This window comes from Chelonoidis abingdonii, chromosome 23 (assembly GCF_003597395.2).
Source record: "Chelonoidis abingdonii isolate Lonesome George chromosome 23, CheloAbing_2.0, whole genome shotgun sequence".
Taxonomy (NCBI): domain Eukaryota; kingdom Metazoa; phylum Chordata; order Testudines; family Testudinidae; genus Chelonoidis; species Chelonoidis abingdonii.
Window position 1 is genome coordinate 2,319,131 of NC_133791.1, and position 14,404 is coordinate 2,333,534.

A 14,404-nucleotide genomic window follows, 5' to 3' on the forward strand; every position below is an offset into this window, starting at 1 on the left:
GAGTTCGGATTGCGGACCAGAGCGGTCAGTGGTGCACTGTGGGATACCTCTAGGAGGCCAATAATGTCGATTTCCGGCCACACGAACCCTAATCCGAGTTATCACTATCGAATTTAGCGCTACTCCTCTCGTCTGGGAGGAGTTCCGAAATCGATTTAAGGAGCCGTTTAACTCGATATTAATGACGACGTCATGTGAACGGGTACAGCATTAAATCGGTATATCGGCCATTAAACCGATTTAAAGTCGCACTGTAGACCTGGCCTCAGAGTGGCTAATCCTTCTATTGCCATTCACACTGAAGTGCTGGGAGGGATTAGCTGTAAATGGAGTTAAATGACATCTTTATAGCATGATATTTTTCTGATTTTTGGTGCTTTAGAAATGATCAACAAGGTAATTTTAAATAACAAAGTTCATGTCTCTTAGAGATGAGCTCTGTAGGGTTGCAGGTTTCCAGTGGGAGAATGTGTGAACTACTGTAAGCCCAGAAGCAGTGTTCTCAGCAGAGCTGGGAGAGGCAGACTCTAGATCAGAGTTGCACTGACACTGTCCTTAACATTGTGAGAACTTCGGGGCACATGCCCTGGTGGATAATGTTAATGTTCTCGCTGTCGGTGTTAATATTCTCAGATGCCTGAACAGCTTGAGCTATTTCTGCTAATGACGCATTTGCAGAAGTTGTACACATGAAAAAAGTATGCATGTATAACTGCTAGAGTGTCCTTAAATTCAAAACCTGTATCTAGCTGTTGTATTTTGCATAGTGCCAGTCACCTTAGTACCTATATTTTCTAGGTCCTAAGACATAAGAACAGCCATACTGGGTCAGACTAATGGTCCATCTTGCCAGTATCCTGTCTTCTGACAGTTCAACACACACTGCAACAATACATCATTGCCTGTGTTTACAGAAGACAGTCCTACAAGCTGTAAAGTGGATGGTCTCATCACAGATGACATCACAGCTCAAATTTTAAGGGTTGTGCAGTTTTAACACTTGGCTCTTTGTTGAGCCAGAATCCTTCCCAGCTTGCTGTGGGGAGGCATGCCTTGAATCAGCAGCTCTGCTATCTCTTCCAAGCATGCAGGGTGCAGTCTTCTCTGCATGTTGATGGAGCTGGAATGGTCATGTCTTCATCCCATCTCTTTGGAGCAGCCCCAATTGAGTGCAATTCCTCTACTCCTCAGAGAGGGTGTGCCCAGGCTCAGGGGTGTGGGGAGGAGAATACACTTCGGGCCCTCCCCTAGACACTTGTACAGGGCCTATGGGGATCCAGCCCTAAACATTGACAAACAATTTCAGGTACTGCAGCCAAATGTCTCCAATTCTCCACTTTTATGGTGCTTTTATCTGAAGGACAGAGTGCATTTGTAGGTTAGGTGAATCCACAGACAGCTTTATAGCTTCATCCTGTACAGGTTGGGATAGCCTATATATGGATGTAATTACAGCAGCACAGAGAGGTGACAAGACAGTAAATGGATCAGTGTTAGGGCCAGTTTCTCTTCACTTGATATATGAGCTAGTATGTGGGAGGAAGAGACGCTGGAATAACAAACTTTGCCAGCGATACAAGCAAATGCCATGGAGTATTTGAGCTTCTTGCGGGTAATGAAAGCCCCTCACCCTAGCTCCAGGTACTCTGGACGGCTGTTGGCTCTTTTAAGATATGTATTTTCTGTGGTAGCAATAAAGAAAATGTCACTTACATACTGCAAAGACCCATAGTAAAAATCCAGCAGTCTAAATTGTTAGTTAATGAGAACAGTTATCCTGTCCCTTATGGGAAAAGTCCTATAAAATGTAACAGTAATGAAACTAATAGGGTTCTCCAGCAGTCACCCTAAAATCTAGAAAATGTAACAGAGATGTGACTCTGTGGTTACTGCTGACTTTTGTTTTTGACCCATCCTGCAGAATTCTATAGCAGGGATATAATTTTTTATTAAATTCATAGCAAGGTCCAAAAGACCTGTAGAAAAGTTTTCATTTGCTATTAAAATCTAAAGAACTTTTCTATAATGGGCACATTTTCTTGTGGCCATGTTGGCCACAGTGTGTCTTTTCTACAGTGGCAACCATTGGGGAGTGCACATTTCACTCAGAAAGCAGGACCACATTTTAAGTCTCCCAAACTTGACCTTGTCTTACCAAAATGTTTGGTATTGTTTTGGGCCTATCCAGTGCAAGTCTCGTCAGCCAATCAGTTCAACTGGTAATTTCCATTCCTCATAACAACATCCACAAATTTCAAATTGCATTTACTTCATCTGAGAAGCTAGCTGGAATGATAAAGGATTTAGCAGGAGGAGAGATTCACTTTTCAGTGGTTCTTTTGAAACCTGAAAAACTTTGGCAAAGTTCATGAGAGGCTGTTACAAAATCAGAAGAAATATGTCTGTCTACTTCAGCCCTGCGCAAATTGACTTTAAAATGCAACAGAGTGTGTTTTTGGGGAAGCAAATCTCTTTCTGTAGATACATGATGCCTCAGCTCCTTAAATCTGAACTTCATTACACCAGTAGAGAGTGCAGGTTTTACAGTGGCTGTAATGAGGTTCTGTGAGGACTCCTGTGGACCAAGAATCAAGGACATCCATCTATAAAAAGCCTAACTTGTCCCTCCTTGGATACCCTTCCCTGGGTTAGAAGGAAGATTCTTTGGATAGTTCAGTTCGCAGCAGAGCGAGGCTCCAGCTGGTCAGAGCAGCTGCAGAAGCAGCCAGAGCCATTCAGGGGACTTCCTACAGCTCTGTCGGACCTGCTGTGCCCTGTGTTGATTGGCTGTTTGCTCCAGCCTTCCCTATTCCCCTCCCCCAGTGTCGCTTCCACTCCACACCTGCCTCTCCCACTCTGCTCCCCACACCTGCCCACTCACCCCTCTTCCTTTTAATGTCCCAGCCCCCTTCCCTGTCTTTACCATTCAGCTGATCACTTCCTACTTACCTAACTCGGTTGGGGCACCCCCAGGCTGTCCGCATCCATCCCATAGTTCACCCTGCTGTTCTGGTCTCCCCCTCCCTGACCCTGCATCTGTCTGCTTTGTTTTGATTGTCGGCGGTTCCAGGCAGGACTGTTGGCTGCTCTGTTTTTGTAGAGCACCTGACACAACCGGCCCTACTCTTTTTGTTGGTCGTTAGGCACTACCGGAATCAACATGACTGATAGTAATAAATGAACTGGAGTCTGCTTAAGTGACTGCAGAAATCCACTCTTATGTGTCAAGGTCGCAAAGCACACGCTGTGTTCTGCTCAGATACCAATGAAAAAGGAGTACAAATAGGGCAATAGGAACACTCTTTGCTCTGACACAGGGAAGCCCTGATACGTCTGTATTTAAATCACATGAGCTAACTGTTCAGGTAGGGGTGCTGGATCAATGTGTGTAGCATTCCTACCCCGTAACTGTCCTACACCGTGCTGTAAACACAGCACTCTCTCTTCTCAGTCACACGTGTGGGTGCAGATGGATATTTTATTAACATTGATCTGGGTATGTTGATTTGTTTCATATGCTTATTTGTTCTGGTTCTGTGAAAGGAACCAGCCTGAAGTTTGTCGAGAGTTGAGAAAGGGGAAAGAAAAACACATAGCCAAGAAGGGAAAGTGAACTTTAAACACAGTACTTTGAGAAATGGAATTAGCTAAAACAAATTTGTTTAAAAATGGTTGCTCTTAGTCTCTTGCCAGAGAACTGGTTAGTTTTGGGCTATGGTTGTGATTGAAGTTAGATACACTGGGCCAAATTCTTGATTTCACTGGATTTTTGCCAATTTATAGCAGCAGGGAATTTTTTTTTACTGCATATTGTGATCTGGTGTCTGTGTCCTGCAGTGACATGAAGCAACTGGCAACAGGTACCCATGGGAGGAGCAGTGTGCTGTATTAGAATAAATGTCATCTACAGGTGGACTGTGAAATGAGACAGTGGTCTCACTCAGGCTCCGTTGTCCCTTGCTAACAATACTGAGTGTGGACCGTGCAGACAAAAGTCTCCTGGCTCCAAGAGGTGGTCCCACCAGGGTAGGGCTGAAACATGTTAGCCCTCTGTGTGGGTGAATCTTGCAATGCTGCTGTCTCTGCTGGAGGTGAACAGAAGGCATTGCGGTCCAGGGATGTCCATCTGGCACCTTCTTGAGCACTGAACTGTTATTAAAAACAAAGGTATTTTTGTGGGTGCTTGGTGGCCAGGGCACAGGATGGGGAGACTGGGGTTCTATTCCCAACTCTTCACCTCGGGCGCACGCTGGATGACCGTCAGCAAGTCACTGTAACCATTCTGTGCCTCAGTTTCCCTGAGGAAACTGTAGAATGGGGATAATGATCCTGGCCTCCTCTGTGAAGCGCTTTCAGATCTACTGAGGGTGCGTTCTATATAAGTGCTAGGTATTGTTGTTAGTATCGCAGTCATTGTTAACTCCCATTGGCTTTAATGGAAGCAAAGTTAGGCTAACGGAGCACTTCAGAAAATCCCACCCTCAGGGTCCAACTTAAGCAGCGCCTCTCTCCTGTGGTGGATGGGGATCATTGTTGGGCCAGAGTCATTCTGACTTCTTGCTAGCAAGGCAGATTTCCTTAGCAAAGGGCGTATTTTCTGGGCTTGGCTGAAGCCGGCCTGCCCGTCTTCACCAGCTCTTTGCTTCTGTTGCAGGTCACCTGTGTGAGCAGAGGCTGAAGAAATCAAACTCCTTGCCACCCTCCCGCTCTCGCATTGTCTCCTTGCACGATGAGACCAGCAACTTCCACGGAGGCAGCTTGTTCTCCCTCAATACGCCTGGGAGTAAGTCCTGTTGGCTCCTAGCTCATTGTAGCCTGGCAATAGTTTTTCTCCTGGGCACTATTAAAAATCCCAAAGGTGACATTTGCTCAAAGACACAAGTACTGTGTGCACTGGGTTGCTGGATTCGGTGTTTCCCCTTTTCTTCCACAATATCATGTTACAAACATAGGTTCTATCAGTGTGAAGTGGTCCATCTGCTGCTAGGTTATTGGGGATTTTGTTCCCCAAATTATCTACCCCCATGGCTGCTGCTGGATTCGCTCCCCTGTGCTGTGAATGTTCAGAACCTGATGTTTGCTCAGTGGGTGCTGACAAACATACACAGAGATCAGATTCCGCTGAACTCTCTCATCAGCCAATCTTAGGTGATGCTTTTCACCAGACTTGTTCCAGTTCCCAGATATGGTCGGGTCCAGGAGGTAAATCCGTAGCAGTTAAGGCACTGAGGCACGGAGTCCATCCTTTAGTAAATGGAGAAGCCTGTCCCCTTGCTTGTCTGCTGGAAATGAAGCTGTTGTCAGAAAAACACTTTATGAGTCTCCATCTGCTGAGTCAATGATTCACAGGCCCTATTCTCTTTAATCAGACAAAGTGTTTGCTGAGGTTGGCGCTGTGAAAATCAAGCTTTACTCTGCAGCTCTGCGCCTGCATAGCTGAGCTCCTATCCGTGGAATTTACGTTCCTGTTAGTCTGCAATTGCTGGGGGTGAGAGATGGTTGTTGATTTTCAGCCTAGCAGTGATTTAAACTCCCTTATATCAGAGAGCAGCAACAGCCCATATATTTAGAGATGGGAGGGCTCAAGGTGAAAATTATATTCCTTTAAGTAATTATTGAAGTTTTGAGGTCTGCTTGCCTTTACCTAGGCCTGGACAAAGAGTCTGCGGCCCAATTTTAACTCCTTCCTGTGAAGAGGGAGGTGTTGCATTCAGGAAATGGGAACCCCTTATTATGTCCTGGTTCAGATGAGCTTAACGTACAGTTCACCCAGCCCTGCCTGTAACAGTGGTCACTGCCTGGCATGTAAGGTTTTTCAAACACTTTGGGCCTGCTTGTCATTTACATTTAGGCTCCTCGACACTGCTCTCGCGGCATCAGTGAGTCTGCGCCACCGTGCAAATGAGAATCAGGCTTTTAGAGAGAGAAATTAATCTTCCACATTCTGCTCTTCAGCTCACTAAACACACATCTGTGCTGAAATGCAAGTGCACGAGAGCACAGATGAACACATACATATGCAGTCTCTGCCCTGTGCTATCCATGTGCAGCTGGAATTGGGTATATTTCTTGAGTAAGAGTCATTGAAATATTTTACCAAATTAAGCACCTGTTCCCGAAGGAGATCCAGATGGTGTGTGAAATGAAAGAGAGCTGCCCATAAGCAGAATTCCCAGGGGAGATAGGGGGTACAGAAATACTATTATGCATCTATGCATACTTTTAATGGACTTTCTGATGAGTGTCAATAAGACAGGTTGTCCCATTGTGCCCTATGGTGCGTGAGCGATTTATACAACAGCTGTATTCCTGAAGAAAAACCTGGGCAGTCTTCTGGGTACCACACTTCGGGAAAGATGTGGACAAATCGGAGAAAGTCTAGAGGAGAGCAATGGAAATGATTAAAGGTCTGGAAAGCCTGGCCAGTGAGGAAAGACTGAAAACAATTGGTTTATTTAATCTGGGGAAGGGGATACTAAGGGGGGACATAACAGTTTTCAGGTACATGAAATGTTGTTATAAAGTGTAAATGATAAATTGTTCTCCTTAACCACTGAGGACAGGACACAAAGTAACAGCAACAGAGACTTAGGGGAAAATCTTTTCAACTGTAATGGAAGTTAAGCACTGGAACAAATTACCTAGGGAGGTTATGGCATCTCCGTCACTGGAGGTTTTTCAGGACAGGTTAGACAAACACCTACCAGGGATGGTCTAGATGATACTCAGTCCTGCCTCAGTGCAGGGGACTGGACTAAATGACCTATCCAAGTCCTACATTTCTAATGATTCTATGATGAGCCACATGAAGTATTGAAATAATTAGACATTTTGCACAAAGTGTTAAAGAACGTAATGCAGGAAGAAGAACAATCAGAGATTTTAAGGCCAGAAGGGACCATTATGATCTCCTAGTCTGATCCTCTGCAAAGCACAGAAATTCTCGCATCAAGCCCACACCTTGTGGTTGAGCTAGAGCACATTTTGATGGTATGACTCCGAGGCAGTTGACTGTCTCAGAGAGCATGTGTGTACATGTGTGTCTGGACACATGCAAGTGTATGTGTGTCTGTTCACCAGAGAACCTCATAAGGTTCAATTCAGAGAAAAGGCAAAGGTTTAGATATTGAAGCAAATTCTCTGACCTGGAAATCCCTCAAAAACATGCTCCCTCACAAGATTTCCACTCCTCTCCGGTGGGTCAGAAATCCGGTCTGAATCCTCTCTCCCACAGTATACCTTCTTCTAATTCAGCAGGAGTTAGGAAGCACAGAGATATGGGGAATTTAAATTCCTGGCTGGGTGCCACACTCCACGTGGAGTGCTCCATGTGCTGAGCTGTGCGCCCTGGCCTCATGTGGCAGAGTGAATTGGATGAATGCACTCTCCATGGAATGGTTTTGATAACAGAACATTCTGCTTTTAATTTGCAGAATCTCCCCTACTGAGACAGGCTTTTCCAGCCAGGCATCCTCCTTTCCCATTAACTTTTTGACATGTCCCATAAGGTTAAACATTGTGGACATTGCTGAAATATGACAATTGCTAAAATATGAGCATTTTGGCTCAAGATGTCTAACCTAATTTGCCATGTCTGGGAAGCAGTTAAATGGATTTAAAATTAAATTCAGGTCGTTAATTTGCAAATAACCCTTGTTTACCAACTTTTAAAGAAAATGTAATGCAGCAAGACTCAAACAACCTATGTGTGGAGTTTCATGTCATGTCGAGAGTTTAATCCCATGCATCAAGTGCTTGGTAGTGGATTGTATTTCACATATTAAATATTTGGCTGGCACTTCAATTGGGAGCTGCTCCAGTGGCAATTTTGTGGAGAAATGAGAGGGAGGGGAGCGAAAGAACGTTTTAATAAAAATGTAGATGTGAGTATAGTGTACAGCAGGAAACAGGCAGGTTTTGAATTAAGGGAGAGGAACAGAATTCTCTTTTGGAACATTTGGTGGCTTGAGATTGTTTGATTTATACAATCACCAGAATATCCAGATGAACCCAGAATCCCATAAATCCCAGATGCTTGTTATTTATTCCGTATTTAATCCAGGCCTCGTAGTTATGTTGTCACTACTGAGAGGAACTTTTGTTGGCCACAGTTGGGATCCACAGGCCAGAGAGAATTAATATAGCGCAATGTGTTGCTTGGCTTTCCTTCTTACTCAGATCTGGCATGATGGCCACACATCAGGAGAGATGTGATTTATCGGCTGCCTGTGGAAAGCTTCAGAAACTGCACAATATAAAAAACTGCCTGACAGCCCTGGGCGTGTTGCTTTCACTGCCAGTTTCAGTGCCAAACTCTGGGAGAGGGACCTTGGTATAATTCCACCTACTACTCAGGCTTCTACTGGGACTACTCAGCTTTAACTGGCCCCAGAGCCAGACTAAGGCTTGCTCAAGGAAACAACAGCATGTACCGCAAAGTGGCTGTTCCTCAGCTCCCCTTCCTGGTGGTCATCGCTTCACTTAGCTTGCTGGTCTAGAAGGCTTCAAACACCTGCATGTTTGAGGCAACTCAAGTCAGCATATCTGGCTGTTTGCCCATGTCATCCATCCATCTCCCTGTCTCAGCTGGCTACTGCACTGCTCCCCATGGGGTCCACACCGCGACTCCCTCAGCCCCAGACTCTGACGCTTGTTTCCTTTGCACTCAGCTAAGAACGTGTCCCAAGCCCAGAAGCTGGCGGACGTGGACAGCGAGCTGGCTGCCATGGTGTTCAGCCGCCTGCAGGAAGTGAGCACGGTCTTCCAGCATGCCAGCCGCGAGGCCAGCGCCATCCGCAGGCGGAAGCTGGAGAGGATGATGATGGTGCGACAGCTCGAAGCCCAGGAGGATGTCAGTGGGAGGAGAGCAAGCCTCATGGTGGGCAGCACAGAGCGCTGTCGGAACGATCTTGGGACCAGGGAACAAACGGGAGCCAGGCCTGACAAAACACCCTGTAGCATCTCTTGTGTCAGGGCTTGGGTTGGGTTCCTTCAGATGAATCCTCAACATACGGGAGGGGCCCACATCAATGTGTTGGTCATAGGCGTCTTGTCTTTGACAGGGCTGGCGTGAGGAGCGCATGCAGCACTCCAGGGACCTGCAGATTATTGATGCCTACAGAGAGCGCATCAAGGCCGAGAGCATCTCTAGCATGCTGATTCAGGCCATCACCACCAACTACACGCTCTATGCCACGCTGGGCACAGCAGAGTTCTTTGAGTTTGCCCTGAGAAACCCATACAACATCCAGCACACGGTGACGATCGAGATCAACCACCCTGAGCTGAGGTAGGAGCCAGGGACATTCTCCCCTCCAAAATACTGCACGTTACACTTGGAAAGCCAGCCCAGAGCAGAGAGGCACTTATGGAAGTGCAAGACAGGAGGTGTCTTTGGGATCGAGCTTGTTGCTTTTCCATCTAGTGTTTGAGGCTTTATTGGGAAAGGGGGTCAGTATATAATGAGGGCTCCATCATATATCAATGACCAGCTTCCCCCCTCCAGAGATTTCACTTTTCTTTGTTTTCTTCCCACATGCCTTATCACTGTCCAAAGGGATGGGAGAATGCAAGTTACCGAGAAGCTAAGCACAGAGGAGTTGCCACACTAGGTCAAATCTGTCCTAGTTATCCTGCCGCTAGCAGTGACCAATGCAACCACCATCTGTAATTCACGTGCTTCGCTGTGCAGTGTTCGAGGTGGGGTGGGGGGTGTATTGGGGGAGAAGAGAGGTCTTCATTTCCTAGATCAAAGGTGTGGTGGATTTTGGCGTTTTCTTTCCATTTAATGTGTGTGTGCACATTCCAGCCACGGTCTTTGTTCCAACACCCCCCCCCACCCTGCGCGTGCATGCACACTGTGGTTTAGGTATAACTCACAGCCTCACATTTTGGGATCGGGGCGAACCCCAGCTCCTGGGTTTCTGTCCATGATTTTTTTCCCCACAGTGTTATTGTGGACAGTAGGGAATGGAGACACTTCAAAGAGCTGACCCAAACATTGACTACTCCAGTAGAAGAGGACATGTTCCATCTTCAGGACAACCTCATGCCTCAGGTCTACCTGCGCCCCAGAGAGACCATTCACATTCCATTTAAATACCAGACCTTCTCTGTAGACCACGCTGTCATGATGCAGGTACACATATCACCCTCTTTCTTCTACTATATTATGACACAGGACAAATAAAACAACAAGGAAAGGGTCCATTTGCCTACCATCGTTATCTAGAATTAAACATGATGCTAAGTGTATAAACGTCTATGCCCATTTTATAACCAGTGCTATTTCTAGCAGGTGATGAGTAGTATGCCACATCTCTTAACATTAGCTGTTCTTTATATTGCTTTCTATAGCATTTCTATTTTTCTGTTCCTGCTGTCTGGTATCACACCAAGAAATTTACAGAAATGTGACTTAGCTCATAAGGGGAGGCCTAAAAATATCAGGTCTTTATTGCAGAGGATCAATGGCTGAACATCTTTGGGAGACGTCAGAAATATCTGGAAGAGGCTCTTCTGTAATCTTTTCTCTTCTGGCCCCAGCCAGAACTAGGACACAAAGAACACACAAAATTGGAAAAAATAAGAAGGGACTCAACCTTCGAGGCCAAAGTGGCTTGTCCATCTGTTGTGATTGAATAATAGCAAACACACGCACAGTGGTCTGAGGCTCACAGGGAGATGAAAAAAGAGAGGGCTCGAATTTTAAAGACAGGGCACTCGCGTCAGGGGGAACAGTCCCCTCTGCCACTGCAACTGGCTCACCTCCGCCTGTGCTTCTCAGTTCTTGATGTGTTAAGATTTAAGGCCAAATTCATTGGTGTAACTCCATCAGTGGGATGAATGCGACTTGTAGTCTGCGCCTTAGAAGCACAAAACTGTCTTTTAAAATGAGATTGTATCCAAATTGTTCCCTTTTATTCCCTTTTTAGCTCAATGCCACAGAATAAATGAACAGGCGAGGCAAAGCTGCTGGGTGCTTGTAGAATTCAGAGTGATTAGGCCAGAGGTACAAACCAACGTGTAATCCTACAGTGCTCCTTTAACTCAGCAATGGGACAAAAGAGAGGGTTCAAATGATAACAGTCCTCCTCCCAGTCTCTTGATGCTGTCTGCAATGCACTGCACTGTTTTATTGATGTTCTCAGTTTTTAGCAAAGCCACCAATGATGAGAACATGCAGAAATCTAGAAAAGCAACTCTCACTTCCTCAACAACACTGCGAAGAGGCCAGTGACAGCAAGGAATTTGCAATTCACGGTGTTTTAAAGTTAGTACCTGAATTCCCAGATGCAAAGGAGAGCTCTTTGTGTTTTACAGGACAACATTATCTTTCAAATCTGTATAGCGGATCTCTGCTTTCCCAGCATGCAGGGAACTTTCATTGATCTCTGTTTGTAAAAAGCAGCTGATCAAGAGCAGAGGGACAGCTGGAAGATCTGGGAGGAGAATTTTACCTTCACTGGTTTTCATTGTGATACAGTTTCTTAAACATTATCGATTTAGATCAAAACAGTGGTGAAAATTCCAAAGAATGCATTCATAACTTGAGGTACACTGCTTCTTTGCATGATTACTGCTTCTTTATTTCTAGCAGGGCCCTGCTGAGCTGAGATTCAATAAAGGCCCAGAAGCTGCACCCCCCTGGAAGTCCAGTGCCATGCTGTCAAAATGCATCAAGGTAACAGAGGCAAAAAGAAGTGCTGGAACTTAGGTGGACTGCAATGAGTTTTACAGCCTGTTACAGTGATCAAAACTGTGTGACAAAGATTGAGCCTACGCATACATAATTCCTTTTAACTGGCCATTTATGGCAGGCTATAAGGCTTTTCATGATAAGGAAATAAATGTTTATGAATTTCATTGGATGTCTATTGTAGTGTATAGAAAAAGGGTAGCGACCCTTTTAATGCGTGTGAGCCCTCTGCTGATGGTCACTGTGTTCTCTGTTGTAAATGCCACCACAAACCAGCCTGGCAGGGTATAGGTAACTAGGCTTTGTGTGTTTGTATGTATTAGTGAACGTGGCTATTTAGGACCCAGTCCTGTCTGTGTGGCTTCTCATACAGGTTTTGTTATGAAAAGAGCGAAAGACAATGACTTTACAGCCATGGCAAGCATTGTTTTAAAAAGGATTTTGTTTGCAAACGTATCTATTGACCTCTGTGTCAGCATCCTGTGCTTGGTTTTTAATTCCTCTATCAGGTGTTGGTTTAAAGCTACTCCCCTGAAAATACATGGGTTCAGTGCCCTGGAGATTCCATTCACGGTTTTAGATTTTACCATCACATATTTATTTAAATTGAATTTTCCTAATAGCATCCTAGGTCCCCTGTCATTCGATGGTAACTACTTCAGAGCTGTAAACAGATTGAGTTGATTTTGTTCCCATTATTGATCAGAGTGAAAGCCAGAGATGGTATTTTCTCTTGCTGTAGCACAGGGGTTGGCAACCGTCGGCACACGGCCCATCAGGATAATCCTCTGGCAGGCTGCAAAAGATTTTGTTTACATTGACTGTCGGCAGGGAACATGGGAAGTGACACGGGCCGCAGGGACGTGCTGGCTGCCACTTCCCGCAGCTCCCATTGCTGGGAACGGCGAACCATGGCCACTGGGAGCTGCGGGGGGCCGTGCCTGCGGATGGTCAGCGTAAACAAAACGTCTCGTGGCCTGCCAGCGGATTACCCTGATGGGCTGCATGCGGAAGGTTGCCGACTTCTGCTATAACATCTGTTGATGGTCTCTTTTTTCTTTCTCTCTTGATGAATTCATTGTTCATTTTTGTTTTGCACAGATCTCCTTTAAGGCAAATGGTGACAAACCCATTGCAATTCTCAGTGTTAATGTGGAGCCCCAGCCCCATGTGGTGGATCAGACATTCCGATTCTATCACCCGGAGCTCACCTTCCTGAAGAAGTCCATACGGTTACCTCCATGGTTCACCCTGCCAGGTAACTGTCTGCATCCAGCTGAGAACTGGCATGCAAATACTGTGTCTGCTTGTGTTTCCATGTTTTGTTTTGCAGGGTTGTAGGTTTTAAAGAGATACATGCTTAGAGATTTGCCAGCTTGAAGGCCTTCCTGCTAACAAGGGCAGGAGATGGGCCTATGCCTAACAGCAGGGAGAGTGGTCATCTTATGCTCTTTCCCCCAGGTGCCCCAGCAGGAATGCCAGGTGGGGAACCGGAGATGTACGTCCGCTGCAGTGATCCCAACATCATTTGCGAAACAAAAAAAATGGTACTACTTACAAAAATCAAGCGGAAATCCAATGGAGTATATCCTTTACGTTCACCATCTCTATTCTATTGATAGCTTTATCTAAAGCAGAGATACTGTGCACCAATGATCTGTAATGATAGACTATTGGGTGTTACTAAGTTGTGACTGCCTCACTCCCCTGTTAAAAAGGAACAGAACTTCTCTAGCCTGCTCTCATTATATTTGCAGCATGTGTTTAATACCACAGTTTATACCATAATTCGTCATGTTGCCCTGCATTGCTCATGTGAAGAAAGGCCAGATATGAAATGCTGGTAGAAACTGCCACTTATGGAAACACCATCTCTCCAGCTAGGTGCCACATATAAGTTCTTCAGAAATCAGAGGTTCTAAAATGACCAGTAAGGAAAGAAATAAAAATGTGTCCTGACTGAATAGACCGCAAAACCTCAACTGGATTGCGGTACTGCTCTTTGTGTCATATTCCAAGATAGCATCCAAGTACCCAAGACTTGGATACTGCAAGGAGGGGGGCCACACAATCAATTAATCAATAAATAAACAGATCAATCGAACTTCTGATCCCTTTCCTTTCAGGCGATGATATTTCTCCATCATACAAGTGTTGCTTGATCTCCTGCATCTCCCTCTGATGGCCTGATCCAAAGCCCGTTGACAGTCAGTGTATCTACTTCATAACTGAGATGCTTTCAGGGCCTGATCCAAAGCCCACAGAGGTTAATGACAGGCTCTCACTGACTGTCAATGGGCTTTGGATCAGGCCATCAGAGGGAGCAGCGTAGAAAAGCAGCTCATGATGTGCTCTGTGTTGGAATTTTTAGCTCTGATTCTAAGTTTCCTGGGTTTTATTTTCAGCCAGTTAGGATTTAAATGAAAAACAAACTCACACATAAATGCGGATGATAATGAAGGTGCTTGTTAATTGCCAATGCAGAAATCTGCTAGCATGGTAATTGGATTATGGCTTGTTAGAAAACTTGGGGAAAATTCTGCAAAATCTAATTACTGAAACAGACCCGGAATGTGAGAGCCATTTGTATCCTCTTTTGTAATTAAAAATGTTGGAAGAAGCCAAGCTGTATAATAATTGAATAGGGTAGTTTAGCTAGGTTCTGGAACCCTCTGCTTGTGGACGTGAAGTGGTAGGGGGTTAAAA

The 14,404-nt window shown here is 45.3% G+C and overlaps 1 protein-coding gene across 13 annotated transcripts in view; it reads left to right on the forward strand.

Annotated features, from left to right (window-relative positions):
- NPHP4 (nephrocystin 4) overlaps positions 1–14,404 on the forward strand; it is a 112,010-nt gene that overhangs the window by 88,875 nt on the left and 8,731 nt on the right. For 12 of the 13 annotated variants that reach the window (XM_032763708.2, XM_032763700.2, XM_032763698.2 and 9 more), the window contains 7 exons: positions 4,655–4,783; positions 8,670–8,878; positions 9,063–9,289; positions 9,949–10,138; positions 11,597–11,683; positions 12,800–12,956; positions 13,160–13,245. In XM_032763708.2, the coding sequence (XP_032619599.1) occupies positions 4,655–4,783; positions 8,670–8,878; positions 9,063–9,289; positions 9,949–10,138; positions 11,597–11,683; positions 12,800–12,956; positions 13,160–13,245 (1,085 nt within the window). The remainder of the gene's footprint in view (positions 1–4,654; positions 4,784–8,669; positions 8,879–9,062; positions 9,290–9,948; positions 10,139–11,596; positions 11,684–12,799; positions 12,957–13,159; positions 13,246–14,404) is intronic. The other variant, XM_032763704.2, reaches the window with a different exon arrangement.